The 23,788-nt window shown below is 39.1% G+C and overlaps 1 protein-coding gene across 3 annotated transcripts in view; it reads left to right on the forward strand.

Annotated features, from left to right (window-relative positions):
• The window catches only part of BTBD8 (BTB domain containing 8), a 51,300-nt gene that overhangs the window by 15,434 nt on the left and 12,078 nt on the right, over nt 1-23,788 (forward strand). For 2 of the 3 annotated variants that reach the window (XM_064147996.1, XM_064147995.1), the window contains exons 5-16: nt 5,245-5,334; nt 7,142-7,222; nt 8,507-8,603; nt 10,288-10,376; nt 10,596-10,698; nt 15,549-15,731; nt 16,554-16,691; nt 17,844-17,973; nt 20,529-20,590; nt 21,639-22,275; nt 22,617-22,707; nt 23,251-23,390. In XM_064147996.1, the coding sequence (XP_064004066.1) occupies nt 5,245-5,334; nt 7,142-7,222; nt 8,507-8,603; nt 10,288-10,376; nt 10,596-10,698; nt 15,549-15,731; nt 16,554-16,691; nt 17,844-17,973; nt 20,529-20,590; nt 21,639-22,275; nt 22,617-22,707; nt 23,251-23,390 (1,841 nt within the window). Of the gene's footprint in view, nt 1-4,327; nt 4,374-5,244; nt 5,335-7,141; nt 7,223-8,506; nt 8,604-10,287; nt 10,377-10,595; nt 10,699-15,548; nt 15,732-16,553; nt 16,692-17,843; nt 17,974-20,528; nt 20,591-21,638; nt 22,276-22,616; nt 22,708-23,250; nt 23,391-23,788 lie in introns of those variants that run through there. The other variant, XM_064147997.1, reaches the window with a different exon arrangement.

Below are 23,788 nucleotides of genomic sequence, written 5' to 3' on the forward strand. Positions count from 1 at the left end.
GAAAGCTGCCCAGTAGAGAAAGACATGGGGGTGCTGGTAGACATGAGCCATCAGTGTGCTCAGGTGGCCAAAAAGGCCAACAGCATCCTGGTCTGTGTAAGGAATAGTGTTGACAAGCAGAACCAAGGAAGTGATTGTCTTCATGTACACAGCACTGGTGAAACCACACCTAGAGTACTGTGCTCAGTTTTAGGGTTTTCACTACAAGAAAGACACAAAGGTGCTGGGGAGGGTCCAGAAATGAGTGAAGGGTCTGAAGAGCAAGTATTAAGAGGAGCAGCTGAGGGAACTGGGGTTGTTTAGCCTGGAGAAAAGGAGGCTGAGAAGAGATCTTGCTCCCTGAGAAGAGACCTTCTTGCTCCCTACAACTAGATGAAAGGAAGTCGTAGTGAGGTGTTAGTCTCTTCTGTCTAGTAACAAGTGAGAGGGCAAGAGGGAATGGTCTCAAGCTGCACCATGGGAAGTTTGGATTAGATATTAAAAGAAAATCATTCACTGAAAGGGTGACCAAACACTGGAAGACATGCCAGTGAGGTAGTTGCATCCCCATCACTAGAGCTGTTTTTAAAAGATGAGATTTGTTGCTAAGGGCATGGTTTAGCACCAGACTTGGTAGAGTTAGGTAATCATAGAACCACAGAATCATAGAATCAGTCATGGTTGAAAGGGACCACAAGGATCAGCTAGTTCAAACCCGCCCTGCCAGGGGCAGGGACACCCTACCCTAGATCAGGCTGCCCACAGTCTCATCCAGCCTGGCCTTAAACACCTCCAGGGATGGAGCCTCAACCACCTCCCTGGCAACCCATTCCAGGCTCTCACCACTCTCATGGTGAAGAACTTCCTCCCCACATCCAGTCTGAACCTACCCACCTCCAGCTTTGCTCCGTTCTCCTAGTCTTGTCACTCCCTGATAGCCTAAAAAGTCCCTCCCCAGCTTTTTTGTAGGCCCCCTTTAGATACTGGAAGGCCACAAGAAGGATGTTAAAGGGTTTTTCCCAAATGAAATGATCCTGTGATTCTATGCACCTCTAAATACTTATTGTAAAGTTTTTCAGCCAAAATCCTTTCATTGTAGAACGCTGCTGGTACTCCATATTTTACCATTTCATTAACTAAAAAAGTTTAAATACATTTTACTACCTTTTTATTGAAAGTGGAATAAAAAATTAACCAGAAAATTCTTTAAGACTATTTGGAACACAAACCCTATGAGGAGAGGCTGAGGGAGCTGGGGGTGTTTAGCCTGGAGAAGAGGAGGCTCAGGGGTGACCTCATTGCTGTCTACAACTACCTGAAGGGACGTTGTAGCCAAGTGGGGATTGGTCTCTTCTCAACCAGCAATAGAAGGAGGAGACACAGTCTCAAGTTGTGCTGGGGGAGGTCTAGGCTGGATGTTAGGAGGAAGTTGTTGGCAGAGAGAGTGATTGGCATTGGAATGGGCTGCCCAGGGAGGTGGTGGAGTTGCCATCCCTGGAGGTGTTGAAGAAAAGACTGGATGAGGCATTTAGTGCCATGGTCTAGTTGATTGGATAGGGCTGGGTGCTAGGTTGGACTGAATGATGTTGGAGGTCTCTTCCAAACTGGTTGATTCTATGATTCTATGATCTATTAATAACCTATTCAGCTATTAAAGCTGAATAAAATAACCATACAGTTAGAAAATTCCTGGAGTGGTAGGGTTTTTTCCTGCTCTTCAGAATCATAAAATCAACCATTTTGGAAGAGACCTCCAAGCTCATCCAGTCCAACCTATCCCTCAGCCCTTTCCAGTCAACTAGACCATGACACTAAGTGCCTCATCCAGGCTTTTCTTCAACACCTCCAACGTGCAGACATAATTTGATTCTAGTTTAATTACTTCAGTCATGTAGGTGTAGAGATTGTCAGCAGCATTTATTAGGTCTAAAGTCCAAAAACATTTAAGAACTTTGGATTATTTGACTTCTGTAGCTTAGGAAAGAAAACTTAAGTGTCAGTACCACTCCTTTCTTATGAGTCTGTTTGCATTTGAGATAGCAAACTAGACAGCCTGCATTTTGTTCCCTTTGAGTGTATAAATAGCACTGTAAAAAAAAAACCTCCTTTACTTTTAGTAGTCTTTGAACACAAACCAAATGTGTGGGGTTGTATTACTGACATTATAAATGTATTTACAGAAGAGATGTCATAATAGTGTGTTGGGGGGGGGGTGTTTTTTTTAAATAATAGAAATAAGATAAATACTAAAATTCCATAATGTGTATTTAGACATATTTGTTTCTTCTGGTCAGCACTGTAAGGCAATATGTTCATAGGTCCATAAAGTTGAGGAAAAAAATACTTTAGTGCAAAAGAATTTTAAGTGATGCCATCAGCAGAGCTTCTTTAATGTAGGCCCTTTACTGCCTGCAGCAATGTATTTAGTCTTACCAGCATCAAAAAATATTGCAGGACATTACAGGGAGAACAAGGATGTTATGAAACATACACAGGCCTTGAGCAACCTGTTCTACTGGGAGTTGTCCCTGCCTATGGCAGGAGGTTGGAACTGGATGATCCTTGAGGTCCCTTCCAACCTAAACCATTCCATGATTCTATTTGTCTATATTCTACTGAGTAGCTGTCCTTTGAAAAATGAGTCTTTGAATCATAGAATCAAAGAATTGTTTCAGTTCTTTGGAAAAGACCTCTAAGATCATGAAGTCCAACCATTAAGCTAACACCATCATGGCCATTAGACCATGTTCAAAATGCCATGTTCACATGGGGTTTTTTTAACACCTGCACCCTGGTCAGCCTGTTCCAATACCTGACCACTCTTTCAGTAAAGAAATTTTTCCTAATATCCAATCTAATCCTCACACAGTGCAATTTGAGGCCATTTCTTCTGATTCTATCACTTGACACTAGGAAGAAAGAGATCACTTGCTATTCCACTAGGCTGAACTGAAATACCCACTTCCACTACGCCCTTGAAGTTAGCCAAGCTATTCATTACTAAACATATTTGGAAGAGGATGAAATTGGAAATAGTATATTTCCTATCTCCATGATATTGTGTTTATTGTCTCTTACAAAAATAAGAGTGTGTATGTATTGAAAGTTTCACATACTCAGAGCTGTGACTTACATTTATGCATTTAGATGTGGACACAATTGACTGCAATATGAAGTGTTCTGTAAAAGCTTCATTGTTCTTGCTGAACGAATCACAGGAGGAATGCACAAGAAGTTACTAATTTAAAGTACTGAGACTTCTGAAGCAGGGGGAGGAAAGAGAGATGAGATGGGAGATTGCCGATTATATAATGACTAGAAAAATAACAGTATAGAGCATTCTTCTTTTTTCTTCCTATACAAAATGAGAGCACTCTGAAACAGAACCACAGAATCAAAAAAGACCTTTGAGATCATCAAGTCCAAATTACCACCCAACATTATATAATCAACTGAATCATGGCACCAAGTGCCATGTCCAGTCTCTTTTTAAACTGATTGACTCATGTTCAGGCGGGTACTGATTGATACCCGCCTGAACATGAGCCAGCAGTGTGCCCAGGTGGCCAAGAGAGCCAGTGGCATCCTGGCCTGCATCAGGAATGGTGTGGTCAGCAGGAGCAGGGAGGTCATTCTGCCCCTGTACTCTGCACTGGTTAGACCACACCTTGAGTCCTGTGTCCAGTTCTGGGCCCCCCAGTTTAGGAGGGACATTGAGATGCTTGAGCGTGTCCAGAGAAGGGCGACGAGGCTGGGGAGAGGCCTTGAGCACAGCCCTACGAGGAGAGGCTGAGGGAGCTGGGATTGGTTAGCCTGGAGAAGAGGAGGCTCAGGGGTGACCTTATTGCTGTCTACAACTACCTGAGGGGTGGTTGTGGCCAGGAGGAGGTTGCTCTCTTCTCTCAGGTGGCCAGCACCAGAACGAGAGGACACAGCCTCAAGCTACGCCAGGGGAGATTTAGGCTCGAGGTGAGGAGAAAGTTCTTCACTGAGAGAGTCATTGGACACTGGAATGGGCTGCCTGGGGAGGTGTTGGAGTCGCCGTCCCTGGGGCAGTTCAAGGCAAGGTTGGACGTGGCACTTGGTGCCATGGTCAAGCCTTGAGCTCTGTGGTAAAGGGTTGAACTCGATGATCTGTGAGGTCTCTTCCAACCCTGGTGATACTGTGATACTGTGATACTTCCAGGGTCAGTGACTCCATCACCTCCCTGGGCAGCCCATTCCAATGGCCAGTCACTTTCTGCAAAGAACTTCTTCTCGATATCCAGCTTAAACCTCCCTTGGTGCAGCTTGAGACTGTCCCTTCATTCATCTTACATCTTAAGAGTCACCAGAAAGAAGACTTTGTATGCCTAATAAAACACTTGGCTTTTTATGGAAATACAGAACATAAAGTAAGTAACTTCATAAATAGTAGGAAGCTTAGTAAGTGTCAGGAAAAATTTGTGTGCACGACAATATTATCCACAGCTGCAGTAACCCAGATGAGATATATAAGCACTATAACTGATGAAAGTCTGGAAGGCTGAAATTACAAAGCAGTTTTCATCTGGTATTTTCTCTACCTCTCTGACTTTTCACTTTCACCTTAAGAAGTCCTCTCATCTGTTTTTGTTTGCAGCCTGTTACTGTTGAAGATACTAAATTACACAGAATGCTGGTCTGAGGTTTCTTTATTGCCTTTGATGAAAGTAGCAGTAAATTGTATTAGCTGCTTTATAGCCAGAAGTAATTGTGCTGGAAACATAGATCATATTGATCTGTCATCTGTTGGTATCAAGTTTGTTGCACTTTTAGGATATGCTTGTAGATGGCTGGTCAATTTCAAAGAAAAGAAGTTTACTTGTCTTCTCATTTTAATCAATATGCATTTTGTGGTATAAAAAGATTTTAAGGGAGTCAGGATATAATGATTTGGCTGGAATTAGGCTGTATAAATAAGGGGGGTTACTGTTATTTAGTAAACAAAAAGGAAAAAAATGGCAGTTTTATATAAAAGGAAAATGTTGTGATAATGGATTTCCTCTCTGTGAATGTCAAAGTCATACTAGAAACAAGCTTTAACTGAGAAATTTAGAGTACTGTTTGTTGGTTTTTTTTTCCCTCTAGCATATTCTGAAATTACAAACATGCTGTAAGAAAAGGCATGCACTGTACAGATGACACCTTAATGCATAAACAGCAAAGATTTAAGTCAATGTTGTCAAAGAGTCTCATAATAAATATTTGTGTCTAGTGAAATAGCATTTACTTTTTCTCTCTCAGGGCCATTTTATGTGCCAGATCTAGTTACTTTGCTGCTATGTTGAGTGGAAGTTGGGCTGAAAGCTCCCAAGAGCACATCACTCTTCAAGGGTAAGTGTTGTCTTTGCAAGTCGTGTGGGAGCAAAGGTAGGCAATTTGAAATCACTGAAAATATGTAACAACTGTGCTGTGTGTATAGCACTGAAGATTAATCTGCCTTGACGCTTTTTCTTCAACCTGGTATATTTCCTGAGTACTGTTTTGACTTCAGTATGAAGCTGCCTCTGTAGTGTGTTTATTAACATTGTCAGATGGTCCAGGGAAAGAAATCTTCATCGGCAGGAAGATGTTAATTTTAGTTTTCTGTCAATGCAATATTGCTGCAGAATCAGGAACGTTATCCCTTTGTTTCTCATACATCTGATGAACTTCCTAATCCTTACAAAACAGTGCACTTCTTATTTAATTGATTCCTTAGCTTTAATGCTATACATAGTATGTTTAACAGGCTGGTAGTCAACAATTACTCTGGTGTTTATAAAGTAAATACCTTCTCTTCCTGCAGGTGATTTTTACCTGGGTAAGAAATGTTCACCCCTATTTCAGTAGTGCCTTTCCCCTGAGAAGTACTTCCATTTTTGTATGAGTAGATTCTCATTCCAGTGTCTAATAATTTCTGTTACTAGAGAATCCCATCCACAATTTTACTTTTTCTAGTTCAGTTTTCTCCTGACTTCCATGCTGTCTTTTTAAACACTTAGGGCTTACTCTGAAATAATAAAACAATGAAAATTCTGCATAACAGCTGTCAAGAGTGTGGGGAAACTGTCTCACTGATTTCATGGCTGTCGTGTGTACTAATAGAGGGAGACACAACTGTGCTGCTTTTGCTTCTTAGCATATTGCAACTTTTGTTTTTCCCTTTTGTTTTTAGTCATCAATGTCTGTTGCTTAATCATGCCTAATGTTTGAAAGGGTCTTAGCTCAGTCTTTGTGACTGTATTGCATTTATACTAATGCCTGCTTTCAGGCTCTCTGGGTTGCATGCAGGGATGCACATATGTAAGCACAGTAACATCTTGTTCAGGAGACCATGTCCACCGTTTATAACAGACATCTGTGAATTATACTGGTGGGACAATGCAAGGATGCAGAAATGGCCTATTTCTCAATCTGAATCTAGGCATAAAGATGTTTTGTAAATATTCTGAGGTTAAGACTTGCTATTTAGTGTTGTAATGAAGCTGTTACATGTATTTTTATTGTGGGAAAAATGTAAATATAAAATAAAATAATTATTACAAAATAATTTGAACATGTATAAATGTTCACTAGTTAAATCATTGCTAGTATCACAGTATCACAATATCACAGTAGCATCAGGGTTGGAAGAGACCTCACAGATCATCAAGTCCAACCCTTTACAACAGAGCTCAAGGGTAGACCATGTAAAGAGCTTGGAGATGATGGGAAAATTGCTTTCTGGATGTTGTAAGGGTAAATAATCTAGATACTAGTTGTAAATAATCTAGATACTAGTGTAACTAATCTAGATACTAGTGTAACTAATCTAGATACTAGTCTTCTTATGATGTATTTTCAAAGATTTAAAGAATTACAACATTTTAGCAAGACTTTGGAGTAGCAAAATTCACCCAAAATATAGTCCATTTTGATGCCCTTACATTGCAGTAATCTTGAAAACAGCCTGAACTTGAGCAGATCATCTACTTTCTGTTCACAGAACCAGCTGAATGATATATCTTCTTTTGGCTAAGAAATATGGTAACTTGAGCAGATCATCTACTTTCTATTCACAGAACCAGCTGAATGATGTATCTTCCTTTGGCTAGGAAATGTGATGCATTTTATTCTGGACATGTCTTCATCTTTTTCTTTCTTTCTTCTTTTATTCTAGCATAAGCCATGTAGAAATAAGTGTCATCTTGCATTTTATATATGGAGGTATTCTGGACTTCCCAAACCGAGTTGATGTTGGGTATATGTCAACTTCTACTATTTTTTACTTTACTGTAGGTTGTGCTTGTTTTGTGTTTTCTCAGTCAAAAGTCAGAAAGAAAATACTTCATGTAATATAAATAAGATAAAAATGTCAAATAAAATGATCATTACACCTAAATGTAGTGGAGGAAATAAAAAAAATAAGAAATCTTGTCTGTTTGACAGCTACTGGGAAAGGTCTGCCAGCCATTTTTGGAAAACTGAGGAGAGTGAAAATTAGAAGGGTGTTTTACAGCCAAAAAAAATGCCACTTTGCATCTACCTTCCTTTTAGTGTGACATTATATAACAGTTAATTCTCAGAATTTATATTTCAGTAATCATCTGAGGTGATGTGAAGTCTAAGTAGGTAGCATTAGAGACATAAAAGATGATACATAGTAACCAGTGTAAATGTTGGCATTTTCTTCTGGGGTAGTTTTTAATCACTGTTTCATACATAATCTGTAGTGAAGTAACTGCTGAAACATGAATTATTCCCTGAAACTACTTACATATAAACCATTGAACTCTGCCATTAACATTAAAGCATGGCAATATTTTATTGTTAGAATTGTAATTCAAAGCTTATCCATATAAAATAACAATATGGAATTGTTTATAGTACATCCAATGTCAATGTTTAGGTAATGAATTGGTATAGAAAATAAAACTATGGTATTTATTATTGCATAAAACAATAGCTTGCTCACTGTGCTTTTTAGTGTTTGGAAGGGACATAAATCTCAGGTACAGTGTCACCAATGACACTTTATGTAATCCACAAATAGCCAAAACTCTGCCAGCACAAATATCTTCACTTGCTGCCCTTAAAACAGAAATAGTCTTCTGAACAGTTTCTCAGCCAGTAGCTACAGCTCAACTTTATATTACAGTCCAGCCCCTGCCATTCTTGGATTCTATCAATATATGAAGGTATTTTCTACACAATAGAGGGATACAATAGTATTTTGGAAGGGATTCATTTAGACCTATTTAGCCAATTTCAGATTGGCTTACTATAAAAACATATGCTAGAGAAGACATTTGCTCCCTCCCTTTCATACTTTAATGTGTGGAACTGGACTCAGTAGTTGAAGAATATTATTATGTCAATACATGCTTCTGTCCAAAGATTATTCTTTGAACCAAGTTTCACACTTGGTTGTCAGTCTACTTCAAACGGGAAAGCAAGAGGTGAAATGAGCATTTGAATTTTCCTGTGAGCAAAATGCATCCATCAGAATGACTCCTGATTCCTGTTGCTACTGCTTTCTCTTTAGCCGCATGTTGGGCATCGCAGATATGTATGGTCTAGATGGGCTGAAAGAAGTAGCAATCTACATTTTGAAAAGAGATTACTGCAATTTTTTCCAAAAGGTATGTCAGTCCTCATGCTACTTTGTGACCCATAAAGCCTAAGGAGAATTTTGAGTCCATTATTTGCGCATCATACTGATAAGATACTTAACTGTGTGGTCAAGGTGTTAGCTTATGTCAACAGATCCTATTCTTACCTATAAATCTGCTAAATTCACTGTGATTGATGATCATGGAATTGTAGAATTGTCAGGGCTGGAAGGGACCTCAAAGATCATCTAGTGCCAAAGCCCCTGCCATGGGCAGGAATGCCTCACACTAGATCAGGTTGCGCAGAGCCACATCCAGCCTGGCCTTAAAGACCTACAGGGATAGGGCTTCCACCACCTACCTGGGCAACCTGTTCTAGTGTCTCACCACCCTCATGGTGAAGAATTTCTTCCTAACATCCAATCTGAATCTACCCACTTCTAGTTTTGTTCCATTCCACTAGTGCTATCGTTACCTGATGTCCTAAGAAGTCCCTCACCAGCTTTCCTGTAGGCCCCCCTTGATAGCAATAAGGTCTGTGTTATCATCCACCTACTTTAAGAAACTTGTAAACTACAACTGATGAAAAGCAATATTCCACGTGATTAATTCAATGTGTTAAAGTACATGTATTAAGTTACAAATCCAGGCTGGGCAGTGAGTGGCTGGAGAGCAGCCGTGAGGAGAGGGACTTGGGGGTGCTGGTGGATGAGAAGCTCAGCATGAGCCAGCAGTGTGCACTTGCAGCCTGGAGGGCCAACCAGATCCTGGGCTGCAGCAGGAGAAGTGTGGGCAGCAGGTCGAGGGAGGTGATTCTCCCCCTCTACTGCACTCTAATGAGACCCCACCTGGAGTACTGCATCCACTTCTGGAGCCCCTATTACAAGAGGGATGTGGAGATGCTGGAGTTTGTCCAGAGAAGGGCCATGAGGATGGTCAGAGGGCTGCAGCAGCTCTGCTGTGAGGACAGACTGAAGGAGTTGGGGCTGTTCAGTCTGGAGAAGAGGAGGCTCCCAGGTGACCTTCTTGTGGCCTTCCAGTATCTAAAGGGGACCTACAAAAAAGCTGGGGAGGGACTTTTTAGGCCCTCAGGGAGTGACAGGACTAGGGGGAATGGAGCAAAGCTGGAGGTGAGGAGATTCAGATTAGACATGAGGAGGAAGTTGTTGAGCATGAGAGTGGTGAGAGCCAGGAATGGGTTGCCCAGGGAGGTGGCTGAGGCCCTGTCCCTGGAGGTGTTTAAGACCAGACCAGATTGGGCTCTGGCCAGCCTGATCTAAGGTAGGGTGTCCCTCCCCATGGGACAGGGCAGGGCCTTGAGGGTCCCCTCCATCCCTGACTGATTCTATGGTTCTATGTTATATACCCTTTTATACGTAATCGCTCTTAGTGGAAATAATGAAATACTATATATATATATTTGCATATCAGATTTCAAGGGCATGTATTTAGAAAATATTTCTGCACAATTACAATTAGTTTAAAAAGAAACTACTGCTTAGAGCTGAGCATTTTCACACATGAGGCTTACACGTCTGAATGCTGTTTTACTGAGTGTGGAAGCAAATTACTTCCCTATCCTACGTAAAAGCAAACCAACTCAAATACTGTGCTGTTTCACAGTACTTCTGTTTGAAATGAAGATTTTGTACTAATGTACGATTTCTCTAAGCCAGAATGTACAATAATTGTGACAATTTGCTAACAACTCTAGCCTGTCCCTGGAAAACAGCAACCTGTACTAGAATGCATGGCTATTGCTCATTCATTGGGAGTGGAAAACTTATACGCCGCTTGCATGAAGTAAGTAAAATAAAATCAATTACAGTGTATGTTTTTCTGTTCTCTGCTTTCTGTCAAACTTATTTTATTTTGATAGCTTTGGTTTATTGTGGCATATAAAATCTTCACATATAAAATCTTCACATTTAAAACCTTTTTTTTTTTTCTTTGCAATGCATCAGAGGTAGCACTGATGCTAAGGAGTTATTCTGTCCCTAAGAAAGGCTCTTTTTTCAACAGATGGGTAGGAAAACATTTTGCAAAATGTTTGTCAGAGAGAAGCTTTGCCAGCTTACCTACTGAACTTCAGAACAACTGTCTTGTTATGTTGATTAACTCCTTGGTAAGTAGTATAGAGTGTGTTTGATATTAAAATGAAGCTTTTTTTTCCCTGAATTAGCTGCGTAATGTAACTACTGTATTTTAAACCTGTAGTATACTTACACTATGTAAAAGTTCCCACTGAAATTTAAGACAGGTTTTGATATGCAGCTGTCATCATAGAATTATAGAATCAACCAGGTTGGAAGAGACCTCCAAGATCATCCAGTCCAACCTAGCACCCAGCCCTATCCAGCCAACTAGACCATGGCACCGAGTGCCTCATCCAGTCTTTTCTTGAAGATCTCCAGGGACGGTGCCTCCACCACCTCCCTGGCAGCCCATTCCAATGGGAAATCAATCATTCTGATTCATGGCATACAGCCTTTTACCATACATTGGCATACAGCCTTTTACCATACATTACCATACAGTGGTAATCACATCCAAGTCCAGCATAGTACAACAGAAGTTTGTGAAACGCAGTTGCGACATCATAGTGCCGCATGCGTTTGGGTAGTGAGGAACAGCAAATTGCTGTATCAGTGTCTGTGCTCAGCAGTGGCATAAATTGTGTTTGCCATCTTCTTTTTGCCCATATTTGAAGCTGGAAAAAAATTATTTTCTTTTTTTCCTAGACTTCAAGTGATCACAATCCTTCTTTTAACAGGCAAGCTGACTTTTCAAACATAAACAGAATACACATCCTGTGCTTCTCGTATAACAGCACTGAGTTTTGGTCTGCTCAAAGCTTAGCATTCAGGTTTTGTGGCACATATTGTTTCAATTTAGATCTGCCTGAAGTATTTTCTGATTGTGTTTCCCTGTAAAATTAGGTAACTTAAAGTAAATTATTTGAACTAGACCTGTTAGTAGGCTTTTGGCCCAGTAATTGGCTTGTAAATGCACTGAATTGTAACAGAGGTGGGAAGAGTAAGGTGTGTGGGGGAAGCTAAAGGTAAAGTGGTACAGCTGCTGCCAAGCATGACTGCATATGTGTATGGCATGCACAGAGTTTAATCTAAGTAGCTCAGGTGGCATTAACAGGATGATTTTGGTTCTAGCACAGGAGACAGCTAGCTAAGTGCATGATGTCTTGTATTTCTTATGCTAAAGTCCTTGTCCACATGTGTCTGTTACTGGTGTTGCCCAAACTAAATAGCTCAGGTATGACTACTTAGACTGACAAACTTAGCCCTGGTTCACAGAATCACAAAATGTTAGGGGTTGGATGGGACCTCGAAACATTATCCAGTCCAACCTCCTCTGCCAGAGCAGGTTCACCAATAGCAGACCACACAGAAACACATCCAAGCAGGTCTTGAGTATCTCCAGAGACAGAGACTCCGCAACCCACCATGGGCAGCCTGTTCCAGTGTTCTGTCACTTTCACAGTGAAAAAAATCTTCCCCATATTTCCATGTAACTTCCTGTACCTCAGCTTCCACCCACTGCCCCTTGTTCTGTCATTGGGCATCACTGAGCAGAGCCTGGCTTCATCCTCTTTGGCACTCACCTTTACATATTTATAACCATTAGTGAGGTCATCCCTCAGTCTCCTCCAGACAAAACAGCCCCAGCTCCCCCAGCCTCTCCTCATAAGGAAGATGTTCCACTCCCTTAATCGTTTTTGCAGCTCTGCGCTGGACTCTGAAGCAGTTCCCTGGGGTCCTTCTTGCATTGGGGGGTGCAGAACTGGACACAATATTCCAGATGTGGCCTCACTAGGGCAGATTAGGGGGGGAGTGAGTAGAACCTCTCTTGACCTACTAACTGCACCTTTCTAATACACCCCAGAATGGCACTGGCCTTCTTGGCCACCAGAGCACATTGCACTCTTAAATGGTTCTGACCAAGAACTGCTCCTTGCTGAAAGGGTTGTGATGGCTTCCTGGGACTGTTGTTTTCGTAAGGTACTTACTGCATTAAGTGCTAGGTCCAGCAGATCAGCTGTAGGTGACACTACTGCATATTCTGGTGAGAGCCTGAAAAACAAGAGATTATAGAGCTGTGTGGTAGTTTCAAGAGAAGCTTGAGCATATCCAGAGTTATAAAATCTGAGCAGTCCTTCTAGTAGAATGCCTAATTTCTAACAGAATAAAGCTAGTAGGTGTAGCTCTTAAGATACCAGGTGTTTGCCATTATATTAGATGACTATACTTGGTTGTTCCTAGACACATACCATTGCCATATGTTGTATAAATATTTGAGAATTTTAAAGTAATATTTTCAGGATTATTGATCAGTTCATTCTGTTCATAGTTACACCCCTCCAAACGAGCTCAGGTGTGTACCGTAGACAAGAGTGTATGTAGACACAGTTCTGGGTTCCTCTCTAGGCACCCTTGTGCAACTTCATAAAGACAGAATAAAAGTAAACCTGAGCCACTTCAGATCTTCCCCAGCTCTGTACCTACTAAACCAGAGCAAGCTACTATGGTTACAGTTTGTGCTGAAATATGTGAGCTGTCTTTAAGCTGTCTTTTGCAGAACTGTCATGGCACTTTGGTAGTTGGTACTGCTCCAGCTGTGCACCCAGCTTCTCTGGAAGAGTTTTGCACTCTGGGCTAAAGTGTGTTTTGGTTCCCATTTTAAAGTTGGTGTTGGTGTGTCTTTACAAGATTCACTGGTATTTTATGGACTGAAACCTAGAAAGCTTTCAGAAGCATAAGCCTCTTCTGCCCACAGAACAGATCTGGTGAGTCCAAAAACTTGAGGAATTCCTACTGGAGTTTTCCACAATACATAAAAATTCTTGAAGTTGCTTGAGGGAAAAAGAAGTAAAGGTCTGACGTTGTTTTTGCAGGGGCTACTATGTGTTTGACAGTCTTAAAAGTTCCCTTCCAACCCCCAACATGTTGTAATTCTCTGTGATTCTTCTCAGCTGTAAAACATTTTTAACAGTTAAACCCAGTGAACAGCATGACTCATTTTGGAAATGTAAAATCCAGTTAATGTGGGATGGTCCTTTGGAGGATGGAAAGGAGGTGGTTCACTGAAAAATCTCTGGGAAGCCATAATGATGAGCACAGATACACTGAACTGGGAGTGCAGTTTAAAACACTGTTCTGGTGTCTCAACTACATGCAAGAGCAGTACTGTTTTTTAAAAATGAGTGAAGTGGACTCCACTTTAGAATGGATGTGGGGAAAAAAAATAAAACGAGAACTGAAACTCACAGCCCCTCCTACAAAGTGCTTATTTAATTAAGAACCAGTGAAGGCATTTTATATTTCACTGTAAGTGCCTAGTGGGAGTAAATGCTTGCTGCTTTGTGAGCAGAAGCTGAATTCTGGGCAGTTCAAACAGCTTATAATTGACTCCAGCGGGAGCAAGATCAAACCATAAGCATATACTTAATTTACCTTACAGGTGTAGAAACAAACTGGTTTCACCCACAGATGAGTAACACAGCTGAAAAATATGTGTGAACAATGGCTGGACAGATTTTATGTTGTTCCCTGCATTATACTTTGCATGGGATAAATGTGATTATAATCTGGACTTACAGTGGAGGAGGGGGGTGTGTGTCAAATATTTATCTGAATTGTTGCTTTCTCCAGTGTTACTGATCTAATGCATAGTTTATCAGTGACCTGCTATGTCATGTTAAGTAGTGCTTTTAATCCATTCTAATGTGGGTAACTATAACCTGCAAGTTCATTTTACATCACAGTATCACAGTATCATTAGGGTTGGAAGAGACCTCACAGATCATCAAGTCCAACCCTTTACCACAGAGCTCAAGGCTAGACCATGGCACCAAGTGCCACGTGCAACCTTGCCTTGAACAGCCCCAGAGACAGCGACTCCACCACCTCCTCGGGCAACCCATTCCAGTGTCCAATGACTCTCTCAGTAAACTTTCTTCTCACCTCAAGCTTAAATCTCCCCTGGCGCAGCCTGAGGCTGTGTCCTCTTGTTCTGGCACTGGCCACCTGAGAGAAGACAGCAACCTCCTCCTGGCCACAACCACCCCTCAGGTAGTTGTAGACAGCAATAAGGTCACCCCTGAGCCTCCTCTTCTCCAGGCTAACCAATCCCAGCTCCCTCAGCCTCTCCTCGTAGGGCTGTGCTCAAGGCCTCTCCCCAGCCTCGTCGCCCTTCTCTGGACACGCTCAAGCATCTCAGCGTCCCTTTTAAACTGGGGAGCCCAGAACTGAACACGTTTTAGCCAGTACAAGTTGTCCTCAGATACCATGCTGATGGAATGCATGAAAGAACCAAAGGCACAGACTTGGGGAATAAATATTAGCAAATCTGTTTGCTTGTTTTTAAATGTAACTATAAATACAACAGTTATGTTTCTCAGAGAAAGGTTAGACATCAGCGAGGGTAAATCCAGTTAAAAACTCCATCTGGGAAGACAAATATTTGATGTCTCCTTTCAATGTTTGATTGACTCTTTTAATTAAAGCAGAAGTATTCATAATTGTGAAAAAGCTTATATATTTATGTATCCTGAATGCTAAGCTATCCTTACCTAAAATTTCACTTACCCATTTTATTTGAGAATTTATTGCATCTTTCAGTGTCCTAAAACATTTCCCTGTGCTATTTTTTCTCCAGTTACCATTTGCCTAATTGTGTTTAGAACTTCAGTATGTTATGATACACAGTTCAAAAATACAGTAAAAGTCACATAAAACTTTACTGCCTAACTTAAGCAGGCAAAACAGAAGGGGTAGATTTTCCTTTTTCTGCTTTATTTCCAAGGTAGGTATAATGTTCAGAGTTATCAGAATCCATCTTTATTTAAAGAAAGGAAATTAATGCATGATTGGATTCTTTTGTAAACGTTTAGTAACTGAACAGAAGCTATTTATGAGCAGCAGTTCTTGGCAGCAGGCTAATTTCTGTTTACATTTTAAGAACCACAAAAATGCTGCTTTCCTTTTGATGGAGAGTGACCGGCTGATCAATAGTCTTCCCCAAGTGAAATGGACAGAGACAGCTGTGGCCTTGGCATCTAAGCTACAAGAAGAATGTGTAACATTTATCGTGGCAAACTTCCTACACGTAGTACAAACTGAAGGCTTCTCTGTTTTGTTGCAGGTAAAAGAGCCCTCAAGTTGTTGAATTATATCACACCTTTGAATTGAGTTACACCACACTTTAGATAGCTTGGGCTGCTAAATAATCGAATTAATAATAAGAAGAAGAAGTTTAAACTTCACCTTTAAAATCTATGGAAAATTATGGGGGGAAAAAGGCAGCACTGAGGGTTTTTTGGGGTGGGTGGTTGGGTTTCTTCAGTGTTATTTTAAAGCATGTTAATACTTTTCTGTGGGGGGTTGATATGGCATTCAGAGTATTTGCCTTAGTGAAGCATAAGTTCCTGTTAATTCAGTGGGATATTTTCTGTGTTGGAAAGAGATAACTGTCTACATAAACTTCAAAAAAAGCTTTCAGACCCTTTGAATAACAGCATGTACCATCTAGAATGATTATGAGTGTACTCAAACTGCTGATTTTTGTTGGATGTTGTAAGAATGTGGGAATGCTGCAGGGACTGGTGAGAACATACCTAGTCATCCAGCCAGTTCGTTCCAACCATTAAAGTTTGGGTTTTTTTTAATATGTAGAGAGTTGTATTTTTTTAATGGAGCTCTTAAAACATTTTGTCTTTGAATCTAGAGTTGCATGCAGCTACAAATTCATTGTGGTGTGTGTGTTTCTACAGTTTAGATTAGCAAAGGGCATTAAGATGATTTGCTAGAACCTTGGAGAGAAGTGGGGTTATGGATGCAAAGGAAGATGTTTAGCTTCAGAATACCTTCTGCACAGTGTGACAGCAGGTCCTCTCTGCTCAGTAATGCTTTTTTATGCAAAGATCACTCATTTGTTTTAAATGGCTGCCTTTTGTTGTTTCCTTAGGCACAGGCAATGAGCAGCAAACCAGATCTTCTAGAACTAATTTTTGATGCAATTGAAAAAAGTATTAATAATGAGAATAGCTGCTTTCTTCTTGTAGCTGTGGATACGCTGTTGGACTCTACGAATGTGAAGGACATGGTAGGTTTCTAAGTGTGCAGTGTTGGTAGGAAAAACTTCTGCTATTGTCTCATGTAATCAGATGATGTGGTTTGAGCTCAGGTGACTAAGTCTTGAAATTGGGGTTACACAGAAAAGATCTGCATGAAACTAGGGTCCTGTTGGAATGTAGAGAATGTTGGCATTTGTTTACTGGATATTAACACTTTTTTTCCCATAAAGAGAAACCCTATATACTGCAATTTAAACAAATCCTGTGTATTACTCAGACTGTAAGTCCTATGGGCACCAGTGGTCTGCTGATCATCACTATCTCCCTTCCAACCCAGTGCATTCAATGATGCTATGATTCTGTCACTTTAAATTTGTGATGAGAAAAAAGCTTATCAAAATATTGCTTTACCTCAAACTTACAGGGGAAGGATGCTTATTCTTTTTTTCCCTTTGTATTTTTGCTCACATTTTTGTAAATATCTCCCTATGGTTTTTTTAAAGGAGACCTAGGATCCCTCAAACTACCACAATTGGCTTTTGTTTAAAACTGTCCTCCGAAGGAAAGAACGCCTCTTAATCTAGTGTGTGCGTGTTTTGGACTGGGGGGAGGTGTCAGTCTCCATGTGTGTAACATGCTGTGTATACCCACACAATCTAAATAATGATATTTAACCTGTAGCTGAATGAAATGCTGGAGACAATTCGTTAATAGTATGATATACTGATTACAATACAGAATGAAGCCACAAGCAAAGAAGGAAGAATAAACACAAAATGAATTACTGCAACCTGGTACTGTTGTAGATCTTCTTGGTAAAAGCAATAAAAATTTAATCAGATACATAATTTTTCCCTTGAGTATTTGACCTTGCTGTGACACAGCTGACAGTACAGAGCTATTATGGGGTTAATTTAAAACAAAAAAAGAAAAAAGGCAGAAAAAAGAGCAGTGTGGTGTTTCTAATGCTGTAGTATGCTTTGGTTTTACAGTATTGCAAAAATTACTGTGATAGGCAATAATCCTTCAAAAATAGCATCTCCATCTACCAGACCGTTATAAAATATAAGTGATGACATCATTGATCTAGCTTAGAGAGTAAGTAGATTCTGAAAGGAATAATGACTGGTTGCTATGACAATATGCCCCTCGCCAGCTGCTGATTTGTTACTTGAACACAGGCTTTTACGTGCAAGATTCAGGCTCTGCGTGATAAGCTCTGGGTCTTCCTGGTTCAGTCTTTTTATGCTGTTCGTCACACAGAAAGCTGGAAGCTGATGAGGCCAGACCATCAACATAAAATACAAGCAGGTATGTCTGGCATCAAATGACGTTAGCATTTTTAGCAGTATGTTTAGTACATAAAATGTAGGTGGTATTGTGGAGGCAGATACAAATTGAAGCAAAATTTGTGATGCTTTGTGTTCCTGAAGTGCTGTTTTAGAATAGAAGCATGGTAGCACTCTTTGCTTGTTTCTAACATGGAAATCAGAAAGTCATTTTCTGTGAGAAGTCTCCACTGCTTCACTTTATGGCATATAATAGGAACCAAAGCCATGTAGGCTGATTCTATTCTTATTTACATCTACTCTGAATTACTGAAAAATACTGCAGTAGGATTAAAAACCTTATCTGCCTCATTTTTAAGGAGATAAGCACTCTGGATGAATTAAATTTGCACAAAGCAGATTATCTGTTCTATGAATTCAGCTTCTGTCCGTTATAGTTTCCTCCAGAATGTATAAATGTTGCTTGTCTCTTGCATAATGCTTATCCCTGTGCACTGTGAGTAAATGCAGATAGCTTTGACTTCACAGTTGATTGGTATTGTGATATTGTGTGTGCTACTGCAGAGAGCCCCGAAGGAGCTGCATCGTGTTCTCTCAAAATTTTAACAGGCTCCAAGAAAAAAGGAGTTTTTGTTCTAAACATCTCTTTGTTTCAGAGTACACAAGAATTCTGAGGATGCAGAACACATGATGGAGTTTGGGTTACAGTTGAATATTAGCTTTGACACTACAGTGTTGTAAAAGGAAAAAAAATGTGTTGAAGACTTCCCTAAAATCAAATCACTTTTGATTCAAAGGAGAAATAAACATTTTGTTGTCCTTTTGTGTTAGAGACATTACCTAGTATTTGATAGCTATAACATTGTTTATGCTTGCAGGCAGGTGAAAATGTTATTCTACAATTACATGCTGAGAGAAAGATGCAATCACAGTCTTTCTAAGCATGATTTAGGGGTGTAGTCAGAAAAACATCTCGCTGCTACTGTGTAAATCAGGTTAATGATTTCTTTCTGTTTTATAAAATCCTTCAGAAGCTCAAGAGCTGTCTTTAGAAATAAGGGTGGTTTTTTTTGTTTGGTTGGTTCAGGCTGGTTTATTTTTAGGCTTATAGAGCCCTTATAATAAATAATGTTTAGGCTGCTTTGCACTGGTGCTTTCAATGCAAAAAAATATTTTAGACTAGGGTGTTCCTTAGTCACCCAAACTCCATCTTGCCAAAAATTGTTTTGTTTTCTTTCTTTTAGATTAAATTATAACTCAGAGCTAGCACATACTTTATACATAAACAGCCTAAAATGTTTGCATAAATTATCTGCATTTAAAATTACAGGCAAAGAGGTCACACAATACTGGTAGGCAGAATTTTAATGTTCAGGTGAAATATATCTAGGATAACTTAACTTTCATCTTAATGACTTCTGGTGGTGGTTTATCTTCTAGAGATGTAACCTATATAGAATTGGAAGAGAAGGAAAAACGCCAGAAGATGACAGATGATATTGTGTTGTGGTTTTTATTTTCATTCACAACATGTCTTGTGTTTTCTCAGGCACAAGTTTATATGGATTTTGTCTTAATATATTGGTATGTATTAATGTGCAGAGTCATTGCTAGAAAAAGGATTAGTCCCTGGGGTGCCATTTTCAGCATACCTTTTGTGTGATTTTTACAGACCTACATAAAAATTATTTTTAGTATCTTCATTAAGAATTTGTCAAAATGTTTTGTTATGCATTAAAAAATGTATCCATGATTACTCTGTCAGAACATGAGACACTGAATGTTTACATTTTTTAATTGGTTGTTTTTTCCCCAAAACCTATTTTCAGCTGGAATATTAATACAAACAAAAACGAAACCTTATTGACTCTGGGTCTGTACAGTATCTATAAATAACCTTTCTGTATTCTACAAGCGCAGCTGATTTAAAGGCTTTACTGAAAACTGCTCCACTCCCAGAGCAGACCAGTCAACAAAAAGAGGGGGGAAAAAAAGGCATCCACTGCCTGAAAATTCCACATGACAATCACAGGGATAACTCTCATGACATTATGACATTATGCTGCATGCTATTTAAAGAGGCACTACGATCTTCCGGTGTGCATGTAGATATTTTGGCTTTTTCACTTAAAATTAATGTAACTAATATCTTCTTTTAATGGTATAAATAAATACCTTATAAACTACAGTATGCCACTTAGGAGTCGTTAGTCCTCTAAATTTGAAGCTCTATTTTTTAATGGTGTACACTTTGAAAGGCGTCAGTGCACTGCAAGCATAAAGTGAGCTAAACTTGGATAAACAAAAGTGTGTCTTACTATGGAAGTGGAGAAACAGAAGAGTTAAAAAACTTGCTTATAGCCATGTGACCTCATTACAGACACCACACTTTTTGTTCAGTACATAAACCCATGTATTTCCACTTAACATTTGCCATGTCACCAAAAGTAGCTTTCTGAGAATAACTGAAAGACCCAAAGAACTGCTTTCTGATTTCAGATGATGTTAATTGAGTAGGCTAGCTTATTTTCTCTCTCACTTCCTCCCTGCTAAAGAAACTGCTTGTTCCTTTTGCAGCTGCATTTGACAAGGGTGATGACCGGAGACTTGGTAAAAAACCTGTATTCACTAGTTCTCAGGTAAATATATCATCCATGATTGTAAAGTGAACTATTTTCATCTTGTGTTTTAAATTCAATCAGAATTTGTCATATTATTTAATACAACTTGCTTTTGAAAACTTCCTGGGTTTTTTGTGAACTGTGACTTTTGCAGAACCAGTAATGTTCATTCCCGGGAACATGTTGGGACTCAGTCTGTGCTCTGCTACACTTACAAACAGATAAGCTCAAATAAAAGACAGGAATTTGTGTTCAGAATCTCACATTCCCCTGTTGCTATGTAATGAAACAGATCTGTTTTGCAGAGCAAATGGTTTGCTACTGAGCTAATGAATCTCTGCTATTACCACAAGCTATTACAGCACCGAGTCTGTTACACTGCCTGCCCTGAAAAGAAGTTTTTAGTGCCCTCAACAACTCTTCTTTGAGACTCACACTCAAAGCTACATTATTATCTGGTAGAAAGACAGTATGGGATTTGATGGTCTCAGACACATTACAAAGGCATGCATATCAAAAAAGATCACACATTTAATTCTGCACATTTCATTATATGTCTTTATCTGAGAGAGAGAATGAATATTGTCACTTATCTGACAGATACACTGTTGGTAAATCACATATATTATAAATGATTTTTGGGGTTTATGTTTGCAATAATTCAGTCTTTATTACTCTTTGGAAAACATGCACAGGTAACTTTAAAAAAAGGTTCATTTTGTTTTTATTTCAGCAGACACTAACACTAGAAACACGTATTACAGAGTAATTTGTCCAAAGTAAAATAAGAATTCTGTTTAGGTATTTCTATGTCCTCTATATGGAGCAGTATTTCACACAAGATTTACTAGGCACTCTGGTTTAATTTCTTTTTTCTTTTATATCTTTGAAAGTCAGCAATCTGAGATAAAATTGAACTTTTAAAAATTAGCTGAATCTTGTTGCTTTGGGTTTGTGTACTAAATTAAAAAGTAGCTATGTTTCAGAAGTGAAAGATTCTGAGTAGGTTGGTGTTATAATATGTCTTCTGTTATTTGGGTTTTCTTGATGCTTTTTATTTTTTCAGCTGAACAAATCTATTACTGAATCTGTTGGTATAAAGAATACTTCCTGGAAAGAACACGGCAAGAAAGATTGCAGGGGAGGCTCTTCCACTAATCAGGATAAAATGAAATCTGATGGATTAGGAGCATCTGGACATACATCCAGCACCAACAGAAACACTGTTAATAAGGCTTCAAAGCATGAGGATGTAAAAGGAAAAGATGGCAAAAAAACAGTTTCGAAGATTACTAAGGATTCAAAACCTGGGGAGAAAGTTGCTTCACCAAAGGCTAGAGCTGTTATAAAGACAAAAATAGAAAACAATGGAAATGCAAAGATGGAAAGCATACTGACCAAGCAAGATACAGAAAAGACATCAGCTGCAAGTGGACAAAAAAATTCAGGAAGTGGTAAAGGACTAAAGAACCATGAAGGAAAAACTGCAGGTGCCAGACCTAAAGTGCTGACAGTAACTTCAAGTGTGCAGATCAAAACAAAACCATTGAAAAAAGCCACAGGGAAGGACTCTCCCTCCTTACTGACTGTGGCAGGAACTTCCGGCAAGTCAGCAAACTCAAACGTAGATAACCAGACTGGCAGTGCACAAACAGAAGAACACAAAGAGGATAAGTTAGTAGAGGAAGGGAAGAAACAGACTGGTAATTGTTTTTATTATTATTTTTTAAGTCACTGTCTGATTTATCCCAGACTGGTCACACCCTGAAAAGTAGCCTGAAAAGCCTTAAGAAAATCTGCTATAGATTGATAAGAGTCACCTTCTTGCTCTGTAAATGAGTATTAACTTGAGATAAGAACATTAAATTTCTTCTCTATTAACTGAATTTATTTAATGACCAACTGATAGCCATAGAAAATGGTAAAAGCTTTACAAGTTCAGCATATATGCTTTTTCAAAAGCTGATCTTCACGTATTAGATTCTTTTCAGTACTTACATACACTGACTTTCCTCCTATAATTAACTTTGAATTTACTTTACAGTAGTGAAAACAAAGGCATCTGTGAAAACATCAAATGGAGTCACCACCAAAAAAAAAAAGACTGAGCTTGATGCTAATGTCACAACAAGCAGGTATGTTATGAATCATTAGCTGCTTTACATATATATGTGTGTTAGTGGAAAAAAGTTATAGGTGAACTAAATCTGCTGCCAAGTCAGCATGTGCTTTTTAAATCAAAAATGTTTGTTGTTTCCATGTTATTAGCAAAATTGAATTAGTTCTTGGAAATATTGCTGTGAAGATAAAATTGGTTTGGCTTTTGTGTTGGTTTGTTTTATGCTAATCACTTTTAAATTGTTATAGGTCATTCAGAATTCTGCATACTGGAACAATTAATGACTACACAAGGTGTTGTAAACTTATCCTTTCTGGGTTAGCTTAGATTAAACAGGAAGGTGACTGAAGCACTGAAATTCTGAAATGGGTCATTATATAATTGTCTATAAAATATAGACACATATAGGTTTTACACATGTACCAACATATCTTCAAGGTTGCATCCTCAATGTTTACATATGTGTGCATATTAAAATGCATATATTGCTTGTTTAAATGTAATTAAACATTGCTAGATCTGAAACATGGAAATAACAGATATAATAATTTGTTTGCAGTCTGTCCAAAAAATCAGCTGGGAAAGGGTGTAATGAACAAAATGTACAAGCAGTTACAAAGAAAAAAGGGAATGCGAGTGGCAGTTCTGCAGGACACCAAAAGACTCAAAACACACCTATCAGCTCTCCCAAGAACCAAGGTAAAGTTTCATATAGCAATTAAATTGTCTGGCACTATTATGCAAAGCTTTGCTGTGTAGTGTTTTGGTGTTTTTTTAAGCACAAGAATTTGGCAAATTCTAAACAATTCTGTTCATTTTCCACATTTCACTTGTGATGGCAATCCTAAGTTGTAAAATGCAGATGAGTATGTGTCAATGTCAAAATATTTAAAAGATGATCTTCACTGCCAATCACTGTTTTCTTCTGCTTGTTTAATCTGCTTTTCAGAGTCTTTTATTTGCTGATCCCTTACAATTCTGCACTTGGAACCATGAGTGAGTTCAACAGAAATTCTGTAGGTCAAGCACTTTTAATATGCATCAAGTATCTAGACTGCAGACTCCTCTATGAACTTTTAGTTTATGCTGCCTTTTTT

The sequence above is a fragment of the Pogoniulus pusillus genome, chromosome 8 (genome assembly GCF_015220805.1).
Source record: "Pogoniulus pusillus isolate bPogPus1 chromosome 8, bPogPus1.pri, whole genome shotgun sequence".
In the NCBI taxonomy this organism is placed as follows: Eukaryota; Metazoa; Chordata; class Aves; order Piciformes; family Lybiidae; genus Pogoniulus; species Pogoniulus pusillus.